Here is a 13,770-nt window from a genome sequence, read left to right on the forward strand (position 1 = left end):
TTAATTTAAATGTTTCAGGTGAACAAATACTCAGTTGAACTTGTCCAACAAGGCCACTGGGTTCACTTTGAATTAGAGCATGAGGAGAACTTTCAAATACAGTTTTTGAAGTTCAGCTAGATCTCCCTTCAGCTCAGATGAAACCTACTGTTAACTGTAATTATATGAGAAGGTTTGCTTTCAGATTATGAAGCAAACACATGTACCTGTAAACTTATGCCAGTTTCTTCTTTACTTTTTTCACTCAAAATAGTAATAGCTGTTCTTTGACTTTCTTCTCCAAGTGTCAAACTCTTAGCTACTTTAGAAGACGACCTAAAAGAAATGTTTCAACTGGTAAAGTTAAATGAAATTTCATACACAGAACTAAAGAACTTCTGAAACAACACTTAAGAAGTAAGGGGAACAAACACCAAATGCAAGACTAGGCCAGTCACATCCCCAGGTTATTCAAAATGGCTCTCCACCAGAATGACAAAGTGATCAGCTGAACTATCAAGGGATTTCAACATCAAGGTGGTTTTTCAGAGAAAAAACCCACCACTTTGTAATGTATAATCTTTTATTAAATCATTTTTGTGAATGCCTGAAGCAAGAATGGTCTCTTCTGGGAAAGAATAAAAGCAACTATGTAATATATACGCTTACAACCATACTTTTGTTATACATTCACTGCCTTAGTGTTACTTGTTGCCAAAACGAAGCTAGTAAACTAGTTCCGTATTTTGATCTTGCTAGACAAAGAAGACAAAGATAATTGTCCATTATAGAAGAAAACTCCTTCTACAACGATCATTCAGCTCTACCCACACAATTCTGGTCATCATTCTGTGGTTTCTTTCTCCCCTTGATTCACTTCTGGCCATAATTTAACCACTAGCACACTACTAATTATGAGAAATAGAATCTGAAAAGTGTTTAATTTAGAAAGTTGGATTCAATACATTTTAGTATTCAGAAGCAATAGTTTCAGTCAAGTTTCTCCAGAACACACACTACTAAGAAAACTTTCTGGTTAGAAGTCAAAATGACACTATTTTGAGTGTGTCACAGCTAGCAAACTAGCAAGCTTGGGATCACAGTCAAGGACTGGTAGAAGTATTTTCCAGGTCAATACACACACCTAAGGATTTTTTTTAAAGTTTCCTTGACTTTTCATGTAACAAAACCCTAGTGGGACACATAAAACATGATCCATTTTACCAGAAACGGCAAGAAACTGCATTCCTCAAGACTTGTACCTTTCTTGCTGTTTGTTTATATTTATCTTGTCTGCGTAGATTTCTGCGTAGAGCAAGGCTGTGAAGTGAGCAGCACAAGACTGTGCTGCTATAGCAACCTCAAGATAATTCAGATCTAGCCAGAAGCTGTCATCAAAAATTGTACCTGAAACAGATCTGATTAAATAGAGACTTCAATATTGCTGTAACAGACCTTCTCACTAACATTAAACAAAATGAATCCAATCTAACTATAAAGCCTTCCAAAGGCTAATTTTATCGTAGCCCTCCCAAAACCCATAGCACAAAAAGTTTATCAGACAAAAAGTTTTTAGAAAACCCCTTCAGCATAGTTAGAACCCTTTAAGGCTAGGCATATCACGTCAGTAACAAATGCAAGGTCACTACTATATCTTCATTCTTTTAACTGACATGTTCCCTACTACATCCTTCTTCCTTAATCCAGAGCGTCAACAGACCTTAGAACAGTCATAATTAAAGCAACATTTTGGAAAGCTATAATTCACCTCTTTTGTCTTCTTAAGTAATCAACAACAGCAAGCATGGCTCGGCGAGATACTTTATCCAAACTTCTAAAATTATGGGTTTCTTGCTCTGGGATGTATATTTCAAAAGAAAGAATATAATGAACTTTTGTCATAACATATCCATTTACAAAATAAAAAGGTGTACTTTGTACTCAAGAAAATAACTAAAAACTTCCTTGGACAGCATTTCCAAAATCAAATTAATAGTTTGTCACAAAACGTACTTCTCCTCGTTATGTTAATGTTCCCACTAACATTATGTTAGTGACATTACAGTAGTTTATGCTGCAATTTTCTTTATCAAATTATCTTTGCATTAATCATTTGTGGATTCTATTTCTTCTTATAGAATTCAGAGATGATCCAACATTATTGCACAAAGCTCCATAACAGACCTCTTTCCTTAGGCTTGAGCCATATAAAGTTATTCCAAAGTCACAGAAATACTTATTAGTAGCTTTACTGTAGATTTTATAGAGTGTGTATGCTTATACAAAAAACACTATCTCCCACACACAGACACATACTTTTAAAGAATTTATATTTCCATGCCTTGCTTCTGAATTAAAAAAAAAAAATCAGATGGCTACAGGTTGTGTTCTGGTCATTGGGCTAATAATTTTTTCATTTTTCTGGACATTTTTAATTTATAAATTACAAGAAGCAAGAAATAGGGAAAGCATAAGCAAAGGTTTGATTAGTACTACACTACAGTAAGATGCAGAACTAGAAATTTCCCCTAAAGAAAGCAAAAGCCACATAAAAAAAGAAGTATCTGGGCATTTCGTGTGTTCCAACAAACAGAAATGAAGAACACTTACTTTCCACTGCTACCAAAGATCTTACAGAAGGAACACCAACTCCTTCTTTTTAAGTCAGCTCCCACATGCTTAACTTTCAAAAGACATACAGTGGGGACATGTGACTCTCAGTTCCTAACGCACCATGACATTTTGCTTTCCAGATCCATTCCCATGTGCTGCACTACTTGCAAATGTAGACATAGCGTCTCACAGGCAGGGTCCATTCTGTTAGCACTGTACAGTCAACGCCCCACAGAGACTGCTACTTCTTCTTTCGTAATTTGATCAGATGAATAATTGAAAGTTTCTGAATGAGTTATATTTGGGTACCAGAAAGTATGAACAAGTCAGGGGAAGGAAAAGGCACTGGCCAAGAAAACTGGAAGAAAAAAGTTATTCTTCAGGATTTGTTAAACAACAGACCAAATTACAGAAAACAAAAATGGTGTCTGTTTTTTCATAGTATCCGACAGAAATTCTAAATTCTAAGGAGAAATAACTGAACATGTATTTTGAAAGATTAATTCAACAAAAAATTACATCTCTTCTGCAAAATAACAGATTCAACTGACATGATTCTGGCCAGACTGACATGCACTAAGTCCAAAACATTCTTCATTTAGTTTGGTGGGTCTGACTCTTGTCAAGCAGTTGGCAATTTACCATTAGGTTTGGTTTCTCAGGCAGAGCAGTGATTGGCATGATGTTCACACTATTTATGCTTTAAATTGCCAAGATTAACAGCCAATTCCTAGAACTTGCATGTCAAAATGGATCAACAGGAAGACTCTTGTTCAGCAGCACTCAACTGTCTCATGTCTAACTGCTTGGTCTTTGCCAGAGTTTGGATCCTGATGGATTGGAATGAAATTTATCTAGGTTTCCTAGGAAGATTTTTCTCCTTGTTTTGATAGGTTAAGAGTTTCTCCTTGAAGAAACTGGTAGTCACCAGATGTTTAAAATTTTTGTTTTGAATACTGCTGATGTTCTATCATTCCAACTTTGGAATTAACCTCTCCTTGCTCTGTTGACCAGTGCACCTCCAGTTTATCTCTAAACAACTACACAGACAATGAGCTGTGTGCTACTTCACAGGGGGTTTTTTTGGTACCAGGACAGTCTTTCATCTGAAGAACTCCATTTAAAACTTTTACATGTCCTTTATTTTGCTCTTATTGCCTCAGGAAGATCCCTTGCATAGAATCACAATGTTTGAAGAGGCCTTATCATTTGCTCATTGATGTCACTGAACTAACTGCGAGTTCATAAAACTTAGAAAAATCCCTTCATATCTTTCACAGAACGTTTTGGGTTAACTCTGTATGTCTGAGATAAATTTGTGCAGCAGTTTCCCGGGCTACTTACAGGAAGGAAATAGGAAATTGTTAATCCTTTTCTACCTTACAAAGTGGGACAATAATAAAAATATCTGGATTGTGGGAACAGCTTGTTACCTGACTTAAAAAATGTGAAAGAATATTGCCCTAGTCTTTTTGGCCAGGTTAGTCAGCATCTATAAAAAGTACCTTAAAATACACCTAGTATCATTAGGCTTATTTACACCACTCTTAGTACAAACTGCAATACTAAGGGTTCCTTTACCTCTCTGGCAACCTGAAGCTTGCATGACTTGCCTGTAAAGAGACTGCAAGACATTGTACAGACTCATCCCTTTGGTGATTTGTCACTGAAGAAGGAGTTGGAAGATATAGCAGAGTAGCTACAGCACAAAAAAAATATTAACCTGAAGTTACTGTATTTGTGTTAAGGGACATGCACAAATAAAAGAAATATGTTATTTCAGCTCCTGAAAATAAGTGCATGTACCATTCCCATAGTCTAATAACAAAGATCTTATTTTTTACACAGATTTCTGCTAACTTCAACCACAATCTAATTGGAAAGGATACCAGCCAGCTTGATTAGAAGGTGTTTTGTTTTTAATGGAACTTACTGCATTACTCATACTCAGCTGTAGTTCTTTTGGTTACAACTTCCTTTCTTTCTGCTGGAATGCAACAGGTCTTTTGAATGTATAGGGAGACCATTACCAACATTAGGGAGAAGCTAAAGCAAAGGTTAGTCTTTTTTCCAAGGGGAAAATCCAGGTGAAAACTGCCTTTAATCACTCTTGTTTGAGTAAGAGAGGAATTCAACTGCCAATTAGTCATTTTAAGAGACAGTCCAAGATTCAGTCTTGCAGCACACAACATTGGATCACATCTAAATTCAGCAAGTAATAAACATTATCCAGTTGTGAATAAGGAAAGAAGCTATACAGAAGAAACTACTTGGGTGCTGCCAATGAACAGCTTCAAAATCACAGGTATCTCCACTGAAAAACATCAAACAATTGGACAGAAGCTTCTAAAATTCTGTCTGCCTACAAGTGCACATCATACGTTTGATGTCAGAAGATAATTTTTTCACAACCAGAATCACTCCTTCAGCTGAAACAAGAATATTATGACATTACCTGAATCAGAATTTGGAGGTGTAGTAGATGTACTAGATGAGGCAAATCTGCAACAGGCTGTAAAAAACTTCTGGATATGAACTGACAAAAGATTTCTCCAAGATTCATCTGAGTCATGAAGAAGGATATCATGAATCAGGTATGGAAGCAAAGTTTGACACAAGCCTGTTTTCACCTAGAAAACAATCATGCACAGCAGCTGCTAAGAAAACCAACCAAAAGCCTTTCTTTCTCAGGTTATAACCAAACTGACAACTACTAAAACTAACATGTAATGCCTGAGAAAGAACATGTAATATGAAAAATGTAAACCACTCAATAGGGCTATGCTGGCATTCAGTTAAAGTAGTCATATAAAGTTTATCTATGTTTACAGTTACCTCTCAAATCCTGTATTTCAAGAGTGTATTTTATGGGTATCTACAATATCTGACTACGAAGGATCTGAATTACTGTTAGAAAAAGTAGTAACTTAATAGCAGAAATTACTATTTGCTAGCAAGATGAGTAGTCATATATTTTTGTGCATCACAGCACAAATACATATACATATATACATACGTATAATTTAGCTCACCTCACATAGCGGCTTCATTAACTGGAGAACTTCATTTTGAACACCTCCACTGTCCAGTATGGAACTCGTTAGGCGCTTGATCCAGGTCTCATGACTTTCTCCCAGAGGAATCCACAGGTTTGTGTCATCCAAAGTTTCTAAAGAAGACTCCGTATCATTAGCAGGTACTACAAAAAACTAGAAGGAAAATATATATATTGTAAATACAAACAAATTCTAAGGCATTTAAAAAAATACACTGTAATCTGCACAGATTAAAACATATTAAATATTAACTGTGCTTTAATTGATTGACAGTATCAATTTTGTTCATGTAAATGTAAAATTTTCCAAGGAAATCTGAAAGTATTAAAAATGAAATTTTACTGATAATATCAACAAGGCCACATTAGACACATTTAGTTTACAAATCAAAGGTTTGAAAATTAGGAAATATCTGATTTATGGTTAATTATGCACCTTTTTTTCTGACCTATTTTCCACTAAGTTTTTGCATCAAATGATACTGGAATCTTGAGAAAGAATGTATTAGATTACCGAGTAGGTAATAAAAAATTGTCTGTCTAATAATGAAAGTACACAGCCTTCTAATGTCAAATTGGTAATTTCCTGTGTGAAGAAGCCACAAATGCTGAAACAGAAAGGAGAAACAGATGTACAAAAGCAATCACATTGCAATCAGACTGATGAAAAGTACAAATTTTGCATTCATCAAAGCCTATCTCAAAAATATTTTCAAATTTACTTTTTTTAAAAAATATATATTTTTATGTTTTCTCTACCCCATATACCATATAAATAAGGTGTATCAGAAGAAGTACCTTTTTCCTAGACATTCTAAAAGGGTGTAGGTAGATTAACATGGGATCAGCTTTATTTTTATAAACTTCCCAAAATTCACTGCCAGACTCAGTGGCTAATATGTTTTTCAAAGAGGAAACAGCAGCAGCTCTAACATCAATACTGAAAGAACAACATACACAACATCATTATTATTAATTTTATTCAGGTATTTTATTTTCAAAATCACCTTTATAAACATGCAAGACAAATAATTCCATAATCTAACAACATGTGCATCAAATCAGAAAATTTTGGATTAGGATATGCCACTGCATATTTTATTATAAAGTAAAGCCTCAGTATTTACTCCACAGCACTGCTATCCTCTACAGCACAGAAGAGACTCTCTGGCTCGAGTCCAACTAGAGAATTTCTAGGAAACATCAAGCTTGTCTGGATAAGTAATCTGAGCCTTGAAGAAGCACATGGTTGGACATAAACAGGTGTTACTAACACTTTCAGAGTGTTACTCTGAGGTGATATGAACAACGTACAACTTAATGGCTCCTATTAAGCTTTTAAATAAATTAAATAAATAAGTATACTCACCAATTATCTGTTAAAGCAATATTTATTTGAGTTAACACTATGAAGACCCACTGAAGTTTTCTATCTTCAAGTAAGTCCACTGCTTTAGAATCCAGTACATTTTCAGCACGCTGAAGAGCTATGGTGGAGAAATCCATGGGACCTATTTCTCCCAAGCAACTTCCAACAGCCTCTGCAAATGCAGGTAATTTTATAGTCTTATGCACACTAAAACAAGGTCTCACCCAAAAAAGTTGCAATTAATATAAACTACTTTTAGAACTGAGATTATTATGGGGTAAAAAGCTGCAAACATTTATAAATAATCACTTGAGGAGCTTTATGATTAAAATTACATGTATACAAATTTTGCAGCTTAAGACTCATAAATAATACAGTTATGCTTTCTAACTCAATTTTCTAGGAGTGCCTATGGCTCTGGATTTTGCAGTTTAAAATCAGATATGGATCTTATTTTTGCCTGTGTCAGAAACAGGTAAGTGCAAAAGGTCAGAATCACAGCCACTAAGAGACACTCATTTTCATTCCCTAAGGGTATGATAAATACAAACAGCCTGTGAAAACAAACAGTAGCCTGTAAACTCAATAAGAATTAAGCTACATTTTACATAAAATGATGTAACAATGTGTTCCTCATTTGCTTTCCAGACAAAATATTTTATAAAAATCCATTACTACCTGTAAGAAAAAACAAACCAAAATTCACCTTGAAAATAGTTTTACAAAAGGGATGTTAACGTTCCTCAGAAAGAAACCAAAATCTATTTCCCTGCTCTTCATACTTGGCATGTGTCTTGAAAATGTCTCAATTTTCTACAACATTGTTTTAACCACCAGAGCAAATAAAGAACAGACTGAAGATATACAGGTTGTGTTTTGAACTAAATTTAACAAATCATCTAAGGAAACACAATGCAGAAAAGGCTGAAACTTACAGCTCACAGAGGTGCTGAAGAATGTATCATACTGAAGTCAATGTGAGCTTCAATTGCTCAGCATTTATAATTATCAGTTATTAGTATTTTAGACAAAAAATATATTAAGGCAAATGTTCTCATTACTTGTGTTTCTGTCTAGTTTAGACATCTAATTTCAGCAAACATCACCTTCATGGAGGTACCCCCCACTTGGGGAAGAGGGGATTTTAGCTTTGGTGTTTTGGATCAAACATTAATCAGGTGCTCAATCTAAACGGTGAGAATAATTTTAATAATACAGAAGAGGCTTTAAGATGGAGAACAACTATTTTAATGTCCACTAAGACATGCCTTTCAAAATTTCAGATAAGTTCTCTTCAGTTTTTCTTACTATTTTTCAACCTAATAAAGTGACCCACGTAACAGCAGATGACTCTCTACTGAGTACAGAAGAGACCAGGGTCTGATAACTGATAAACTGATAACAACTTAAGTTATTAGTCAAAGCTCTAAAATACAGTGACTGAAAAGAAGACATATCACACATTTTAACATTCCTGATGGCTACCTCTGGCAGCAAATGCCAAGTAGCAGTGGGAAGAAACATTCAGAACAGCCACAGTTTCAACCTGGGGTTTGCAATGACAGCCCTAGGATGCCTGCGGGACTACTTAACTTACCCAGCACTGCTTTTTCACCTGTATGGTTAACTGCCATCTTGGACAGCTGCAGTAAGCTCACCACCAATTTCACTACTACAGAATCTTCTGGCTTTTCTGTCATTCAGAAAGAAAAATAAACCCCAAAAATGTCATTGTGTATTTGTAATGTGAACATATTAGAAGAAAACACTGCTTTAGTATCTTTTATCTACAAATGTCAACATGCATTATTAATGTTGAAGCAAGTTGGTATTAAACAGTACATTAAAAAAATTCTTAATTCTTCTTATTCATCTTATCTTGAAAAAATTTCTAGGCATTTTACTATGCCAAAGAATCCTCAAAACTAGAATACATAAATGCTATTGTTTTCAGTGTTTTGATGTAGAAATTACATTTAAATACATGAAATATTAGCGTAAGTTAGTGTAAGAATGTTACCTGAAACAGTGAAGTCATACTATGTGACTCCACTGACAGCACTTAAGCTAATATCATCATTCTGTTCTAAATCCAAACCCAAGGAATATCCCAAAACATGGCTTTCTGCCAGGAATTTCACATAATTGGACTAGCTTTCAGTTGCCTAATTAATTTTCCCAAATTATAAACGCTCAAGATGGATATTTCCTTACATATTTGCTGCCTGCTTGAGGTCTTTTTTTAAAATAAACATTCCAAACAAAATGTTTTTGCTGTTTCCAGGAACAAGGTCTAGGAAAAAATGAGATGATTTGCCAATGTAAAAAAATAAAAGCAGTATTTTCTTTAAAAAAAATCCTGCTACCCTGTTGATTGGAATGGAAACCTGGAATTGGGCTTTATGCTTGTTGACATCTTTATAAAAATGAATACACATGTGGCCGAACAGCAGTAGTTATTCTTAAATGTTATCTTTCAGCATACAGTTTTATAGCCTTTATCAATAACTGTTTTTTTACTTCTTTTTAACACCTGAACTACTACTAATATTAATAAAGTTATTTGGAAGTGCTTAATAGGCTTTTAGTATAAGGCAAAATCAAGGCAACAAGGCCCATCAAGCCTGGTAGCCTGCCTACAACAGAGCAAGAATAAGTATTTCTTCTCATGTTTTGCCAGTCAGCAGATTGGGGATTTCTGAGCAGACCTTCATACCTAATAATCTCTATGAGATAATTCTAACTCCTTTTAAGGTCCATTATGTTTCTGATCTCCACAATAAGTGGCAGTAAGTTCCATGCTGTATTTATTTCATTTGAAAAAATGTGTGGTTTCTCTTGTATAACTGCTGCCAGATAATTTAATCTGTTCTTCTACTGTGATAAAAGTGGTAAATGCTCCCTACTCAGCTTCATCATACCATTTACCACTTCATACACCTCTCTGCATTCCTATTCAACCTCTTTTCCAAGCTCACAGGGCTCTCCTCTGACGGAAGTTGCTCCACACAAGCTTGTTGCCCTTTTACTAACTCTTTTTTCAAGCAGAATTTTGAAACTAAAATAATAAATGATATTCAAGATGTGGGGACATCATGCACTTACACCATGGCCTTACGACAGACTACTATTGTTCCCCAAATTTTACTTTGCACTTATTTACAATGAATTACATCAGCTCTTTTTATCTTCCCGTCATGCACACAAGCTGATGAAGACTTGATGTGGAGGAGAAAAGTGAAATGGTCTGGCACAAACATCTGAAAACCAAAATAAGAAGGAACTGGGTCTGGACTGAGGGCTGAAACAGAATACTGGGATGTGGCAAAGTTCAACTAAACTAAATCCTACCATTTTAAAACTTCTGTGAGCCATGCCTTTAATGCCTTTAAACACACTATGCCTTTAATAAAATCTAGCTTCATTACATTTAAAAGAGTAGGGAGATTCATATACAAGCAAACTCACTAAGCAGCCATAAAGCAATGCCAAAAGCCATAAACTCATATGATACGTTATCCTGGTCATTCACAATCATAAGTGCCCCGTGCCAAAAGCTGGAAGGGCATTCTATACTCTCTGCCATATAACACCTCATATAATATTTGTAATACACTCTGCTAAAGATACTTCAGATTTTGCATGAATAATAAATGTCATTCTACTCTGCATGTGAAATTATAATACAGTTACATTGTTAAACATACAAAAACAAAGACACAAAATAAAACATTCAATGTCAAATTAGAATAGGGTTACATCGCTATACACCTAAAACCAGATACAAAAGAAATAAAATACATAATCAGATGTCAGTACCCTGGAAATTTTTCAGGAGATCCTTCATCTGATCTTTATATTGCTCCAATTTTTTGCGTAAATCATACAGTCCTTCAAGTCGTGTTAAGGGCAGTGAATCACAAACACCAACTGAGAGAAAGTGATTAATTTCCTGCAAAACAACATTTTGTATTAAGCATATATAGCATACAAATAAAGGCTTCAAGTAAAGAAGTGGCTCTCAGCAGTCCACAACATGGATATTAATAGACGCAAAATAAGAATGGAGACCTACAAATATCTCAGTGTCTGAAACTGGCAATAAAAAGAATCCACTTCTAATTTAAATCTTTCTCAACTATACCTATAGCTAGAAAATTGTTGTTCTTTTGAAAGTTTGCATTACAAAAACCACTATGTCATGAGATATATTTTAAAATTGAATTACCTCCAAAAGAGAATATGGTCCTTTAATGTATTTTATCTTCTGTTGAGTTGCTCGCAAATCTTTAAAAGCAGGATATTCAGGAAAAGGATCTAAGCATTTGATTGCTTGGTGCAGATTTTCATTATCCTTATTATCTATCACCAGATACTTCAACAAGCCTAGGACCTGAACGTAAAAAGTAAATGAAAAACAAAAAAGACAGAGAAACATTTTTGAGCCATATTTCTTATCCAGGTTATAAAGTTTGTGTTTCTGCAAGTTCCATTACACTGAGAGCTCTATAAAAAAAAATGGTAAGATAATTTATTTACACTGTTAAAAATTATAAAATGTTTAGAGGTTTGGGGAAATCACAGATATATTCTAAAATGGTGAGGTGTTTTTGCTACCCCCCCTACCAAACAGACATCAAAGCTTCTATTATCACAGCCTGCAGTTTTATCCTGTCTTTTGATGAAGCTGATTTCAAATACTGGTCAATACAATCATTACAATACTGGCAATGATTTAGCAACACTGCCCCCAAGCAGTCCTTCTGATGTTATTAGGACTTCATTATTCTTACTAACTAAATTGCCGGTAATTTGAAATCCGGACAAATGCCTAAATATCATAATTCACTGCCCAAATCACTGAACTCTGGCAGAATTTGTTTTATAACAGATCTACAACTTGAATAAATGCTTGCTAAAGGGGTACCATACTTTCTTTGCAAAAACACTGCTTTTATGCTTTACTTACAAATCAATGCAGTTGGATATTCAATCCAGGCAGCTTTGAGGAGTCTACAATCTAAATGATGAGGTTTCTATTTGGAGACTTGTATTTACCTGAAAATTATTAACTAGCCTCCATTCAATGCTAGAAGAAAAATGAAGAAAAGAAACTGAAAAGTGATCACTAGAGGAAGGACTTCCCTGTAGGAGTATGATATGAGGTTTCGTATTTGGTATCAGTTCCAATTCAGAGAAATTTCTGCCCTCGGATGCCCTGACATGTTGCCTTTGCAGTTGTGCATGTACAACTGTTTGCATAGACATATTATAAATCTGATCACGATCATTAAGCTGAGAAAAAGATTGCCAAGTTATTTTCAGCTGGATCAGCATAGCCAGATCAGCAAAGCCCTCCAGCTGAACTGGAAGTACAAGGAGGACAACAATGTAGGGCTACACTGCAACCATGAAGGTGCATATGGTACCATGGGATCAGATTAAGCCAGAAAGCAACCATGAGGACTGAAGTGCAACAGGCATACTCTTCTCACCTTCAGCTACTAAGTCTCTGAATCTAAGTGTATTTCCGCCCCCAGCAAAATGCACATACAGATCACCATCAGAAGGAAAATAAGGCTTGTCACACAACAGAAACTGCTTCATTTCCCTTTTCAGGCCTATGTGCTACATTTAGTTTTAATGATAATTTGTTAAATAAATAGCTGAACTACTGAAATCTGTTCTTTCCACATACTTCCTCTTTGTCCTCTAGCCACCTTCCCCTTCCAAAAGTCTTCATCGTATTTCCTGTGAAATCATCCACAGAGCTTTGTAGGTAGCTGCTTGGCTACTTGATGCGCTTGTACTGATTAGCTTGCTGTCACCAGCAGTTTACCAATGCCTATGTTTGCTCTACCTTTTTCTCAGTGGTACCACTGATTTGGTGTCTCTACTCAACTAAGGTAACATTTTTTCTGCAACTTACCCTGAAGGTTTTAAATTTCTTTCAGATTTGGCTGAAAAAGGTGCACAGATTCAAAGCAGACAAAAGACATTACAACACCATTAAAGCTCTTTAAGAAATCTGAGTTTTTATAGACTAAGTAAACAGGGAATTAGAAAGTATGTGATACAGTAATCTCAGCAATTACGATACAAATACATCTCAATCACTGTTTAAAGCTATAGGAATTAAATATGGAACACAATATTTGTCAAAATAGAAGTATCAAAATTAAAGACACTTTTATTTAAAAGATCAAAGGTATAGTGTTACATCTCAAATATTTTTTATATAAATCTACAAAGCACAGAAAAAATTAATTAAAATTGAACATGAGTATAGAGATAGCTTTTACGACAGTGAACATGAACTAAAAAGCTAACAGATAAGGAATAAACAGCAACTCAAAACTACCTGTTCCTGAATCTCAGGCTGGTCCACGGCAAGAGGTATTAGGGTTCCTACGATAACATGAAGGTGGCTCTCTAGAGCATCATTGCAACATGTAACCGCTGTGTGGCAAACATGATGAAGAAGATCACAACAGAGTGAAAAGCTGCGCATGGATATATCTCTGATAATAACAGGTCTGTCAGAGGAAACAAAAAAGTGAAATTAAAGAAATACAAATTGTCATTGTCTCAAGTATTAATCTATTATACAACAGGGAAGAACAGGGGAAAAGGGGAAATATAAATCAACTTTATAGGAGGAACTGATTCTAAACTTTAAAATTATCAACTCAATCAGCTCTAAGGATTTAGTTCAGGAGACATGGGAGAAATAAAACACACAGAATTTGACTGA

General features: G+C 35.0%; 1 protein-coding gene across 1 annotated transcript in view; it reads right to left on the bottom strand.

Annotated features, from left to right (window-relative positions):
* The window catches only part of ATM (ATM serine/threonine kinase), a 79,326-nt gene that overhangs the window by 28,877 nt on the left and 36,679 nt on the right, over positions 1-13,770 (bottom strand). The window contains exons 29-39 of the mRNA XM_075490990.1: positions 13,378-13,552; positions 11,245-11,409; positions 10,836-10,968; positions 8,614-8,709; positions 7,017-7,188; positions 6,446-6,587; positions 5,625-5,801; positions 5,048-5,222; positions 1,748-1,835; positions 1,242-1,397; positions 207-315 (exon numbers count right to left, since the gene is read on the bottom strand). Coding sequence (XP_075347105.1) covers positions 207-315; positions 1,242-1,397; positions 1,748-1,835; positions 5,048-5,222; positions 5,625-5,801; positions 6,446-6,587; positions 7,017-7,188; positions 8,614-8,709; positions 10,836-10,968; positions 11,245-11,409; positions 13,378-13,552 — 1,588 coding nt within the window. The remainder of the gene's footprint in view (positions 1-206; positions 316-1,241; positions 1,398-1,747; positions 1,836-5,047; positions 5,223-5,624; positions 5,802-6,445; positions 6,588-7,016; positions 7,189-8,613; positions 8,710-10,835; positions 10,969-11,244; positions 11,410-13,377; positions 13,553-13,770) is intronic.

This window comes from Mycteria americana, chromosome 1 (assembly GCF_035582795.1).
Source record: "Mycteria americana isolate JAX WOST 10 ecotype Jacksonville Zoo and Gardens chromosome 1, USCA_MyAme_1.0, whole genome shotgun sequence".
NCBI classification, from domain to species: domain Eukaryota; kingdom Metazoa; phylum Chordata; class Aves; order Ciconiiformes; family Ciconiidae; genus Mycteria; species Mycteria americana.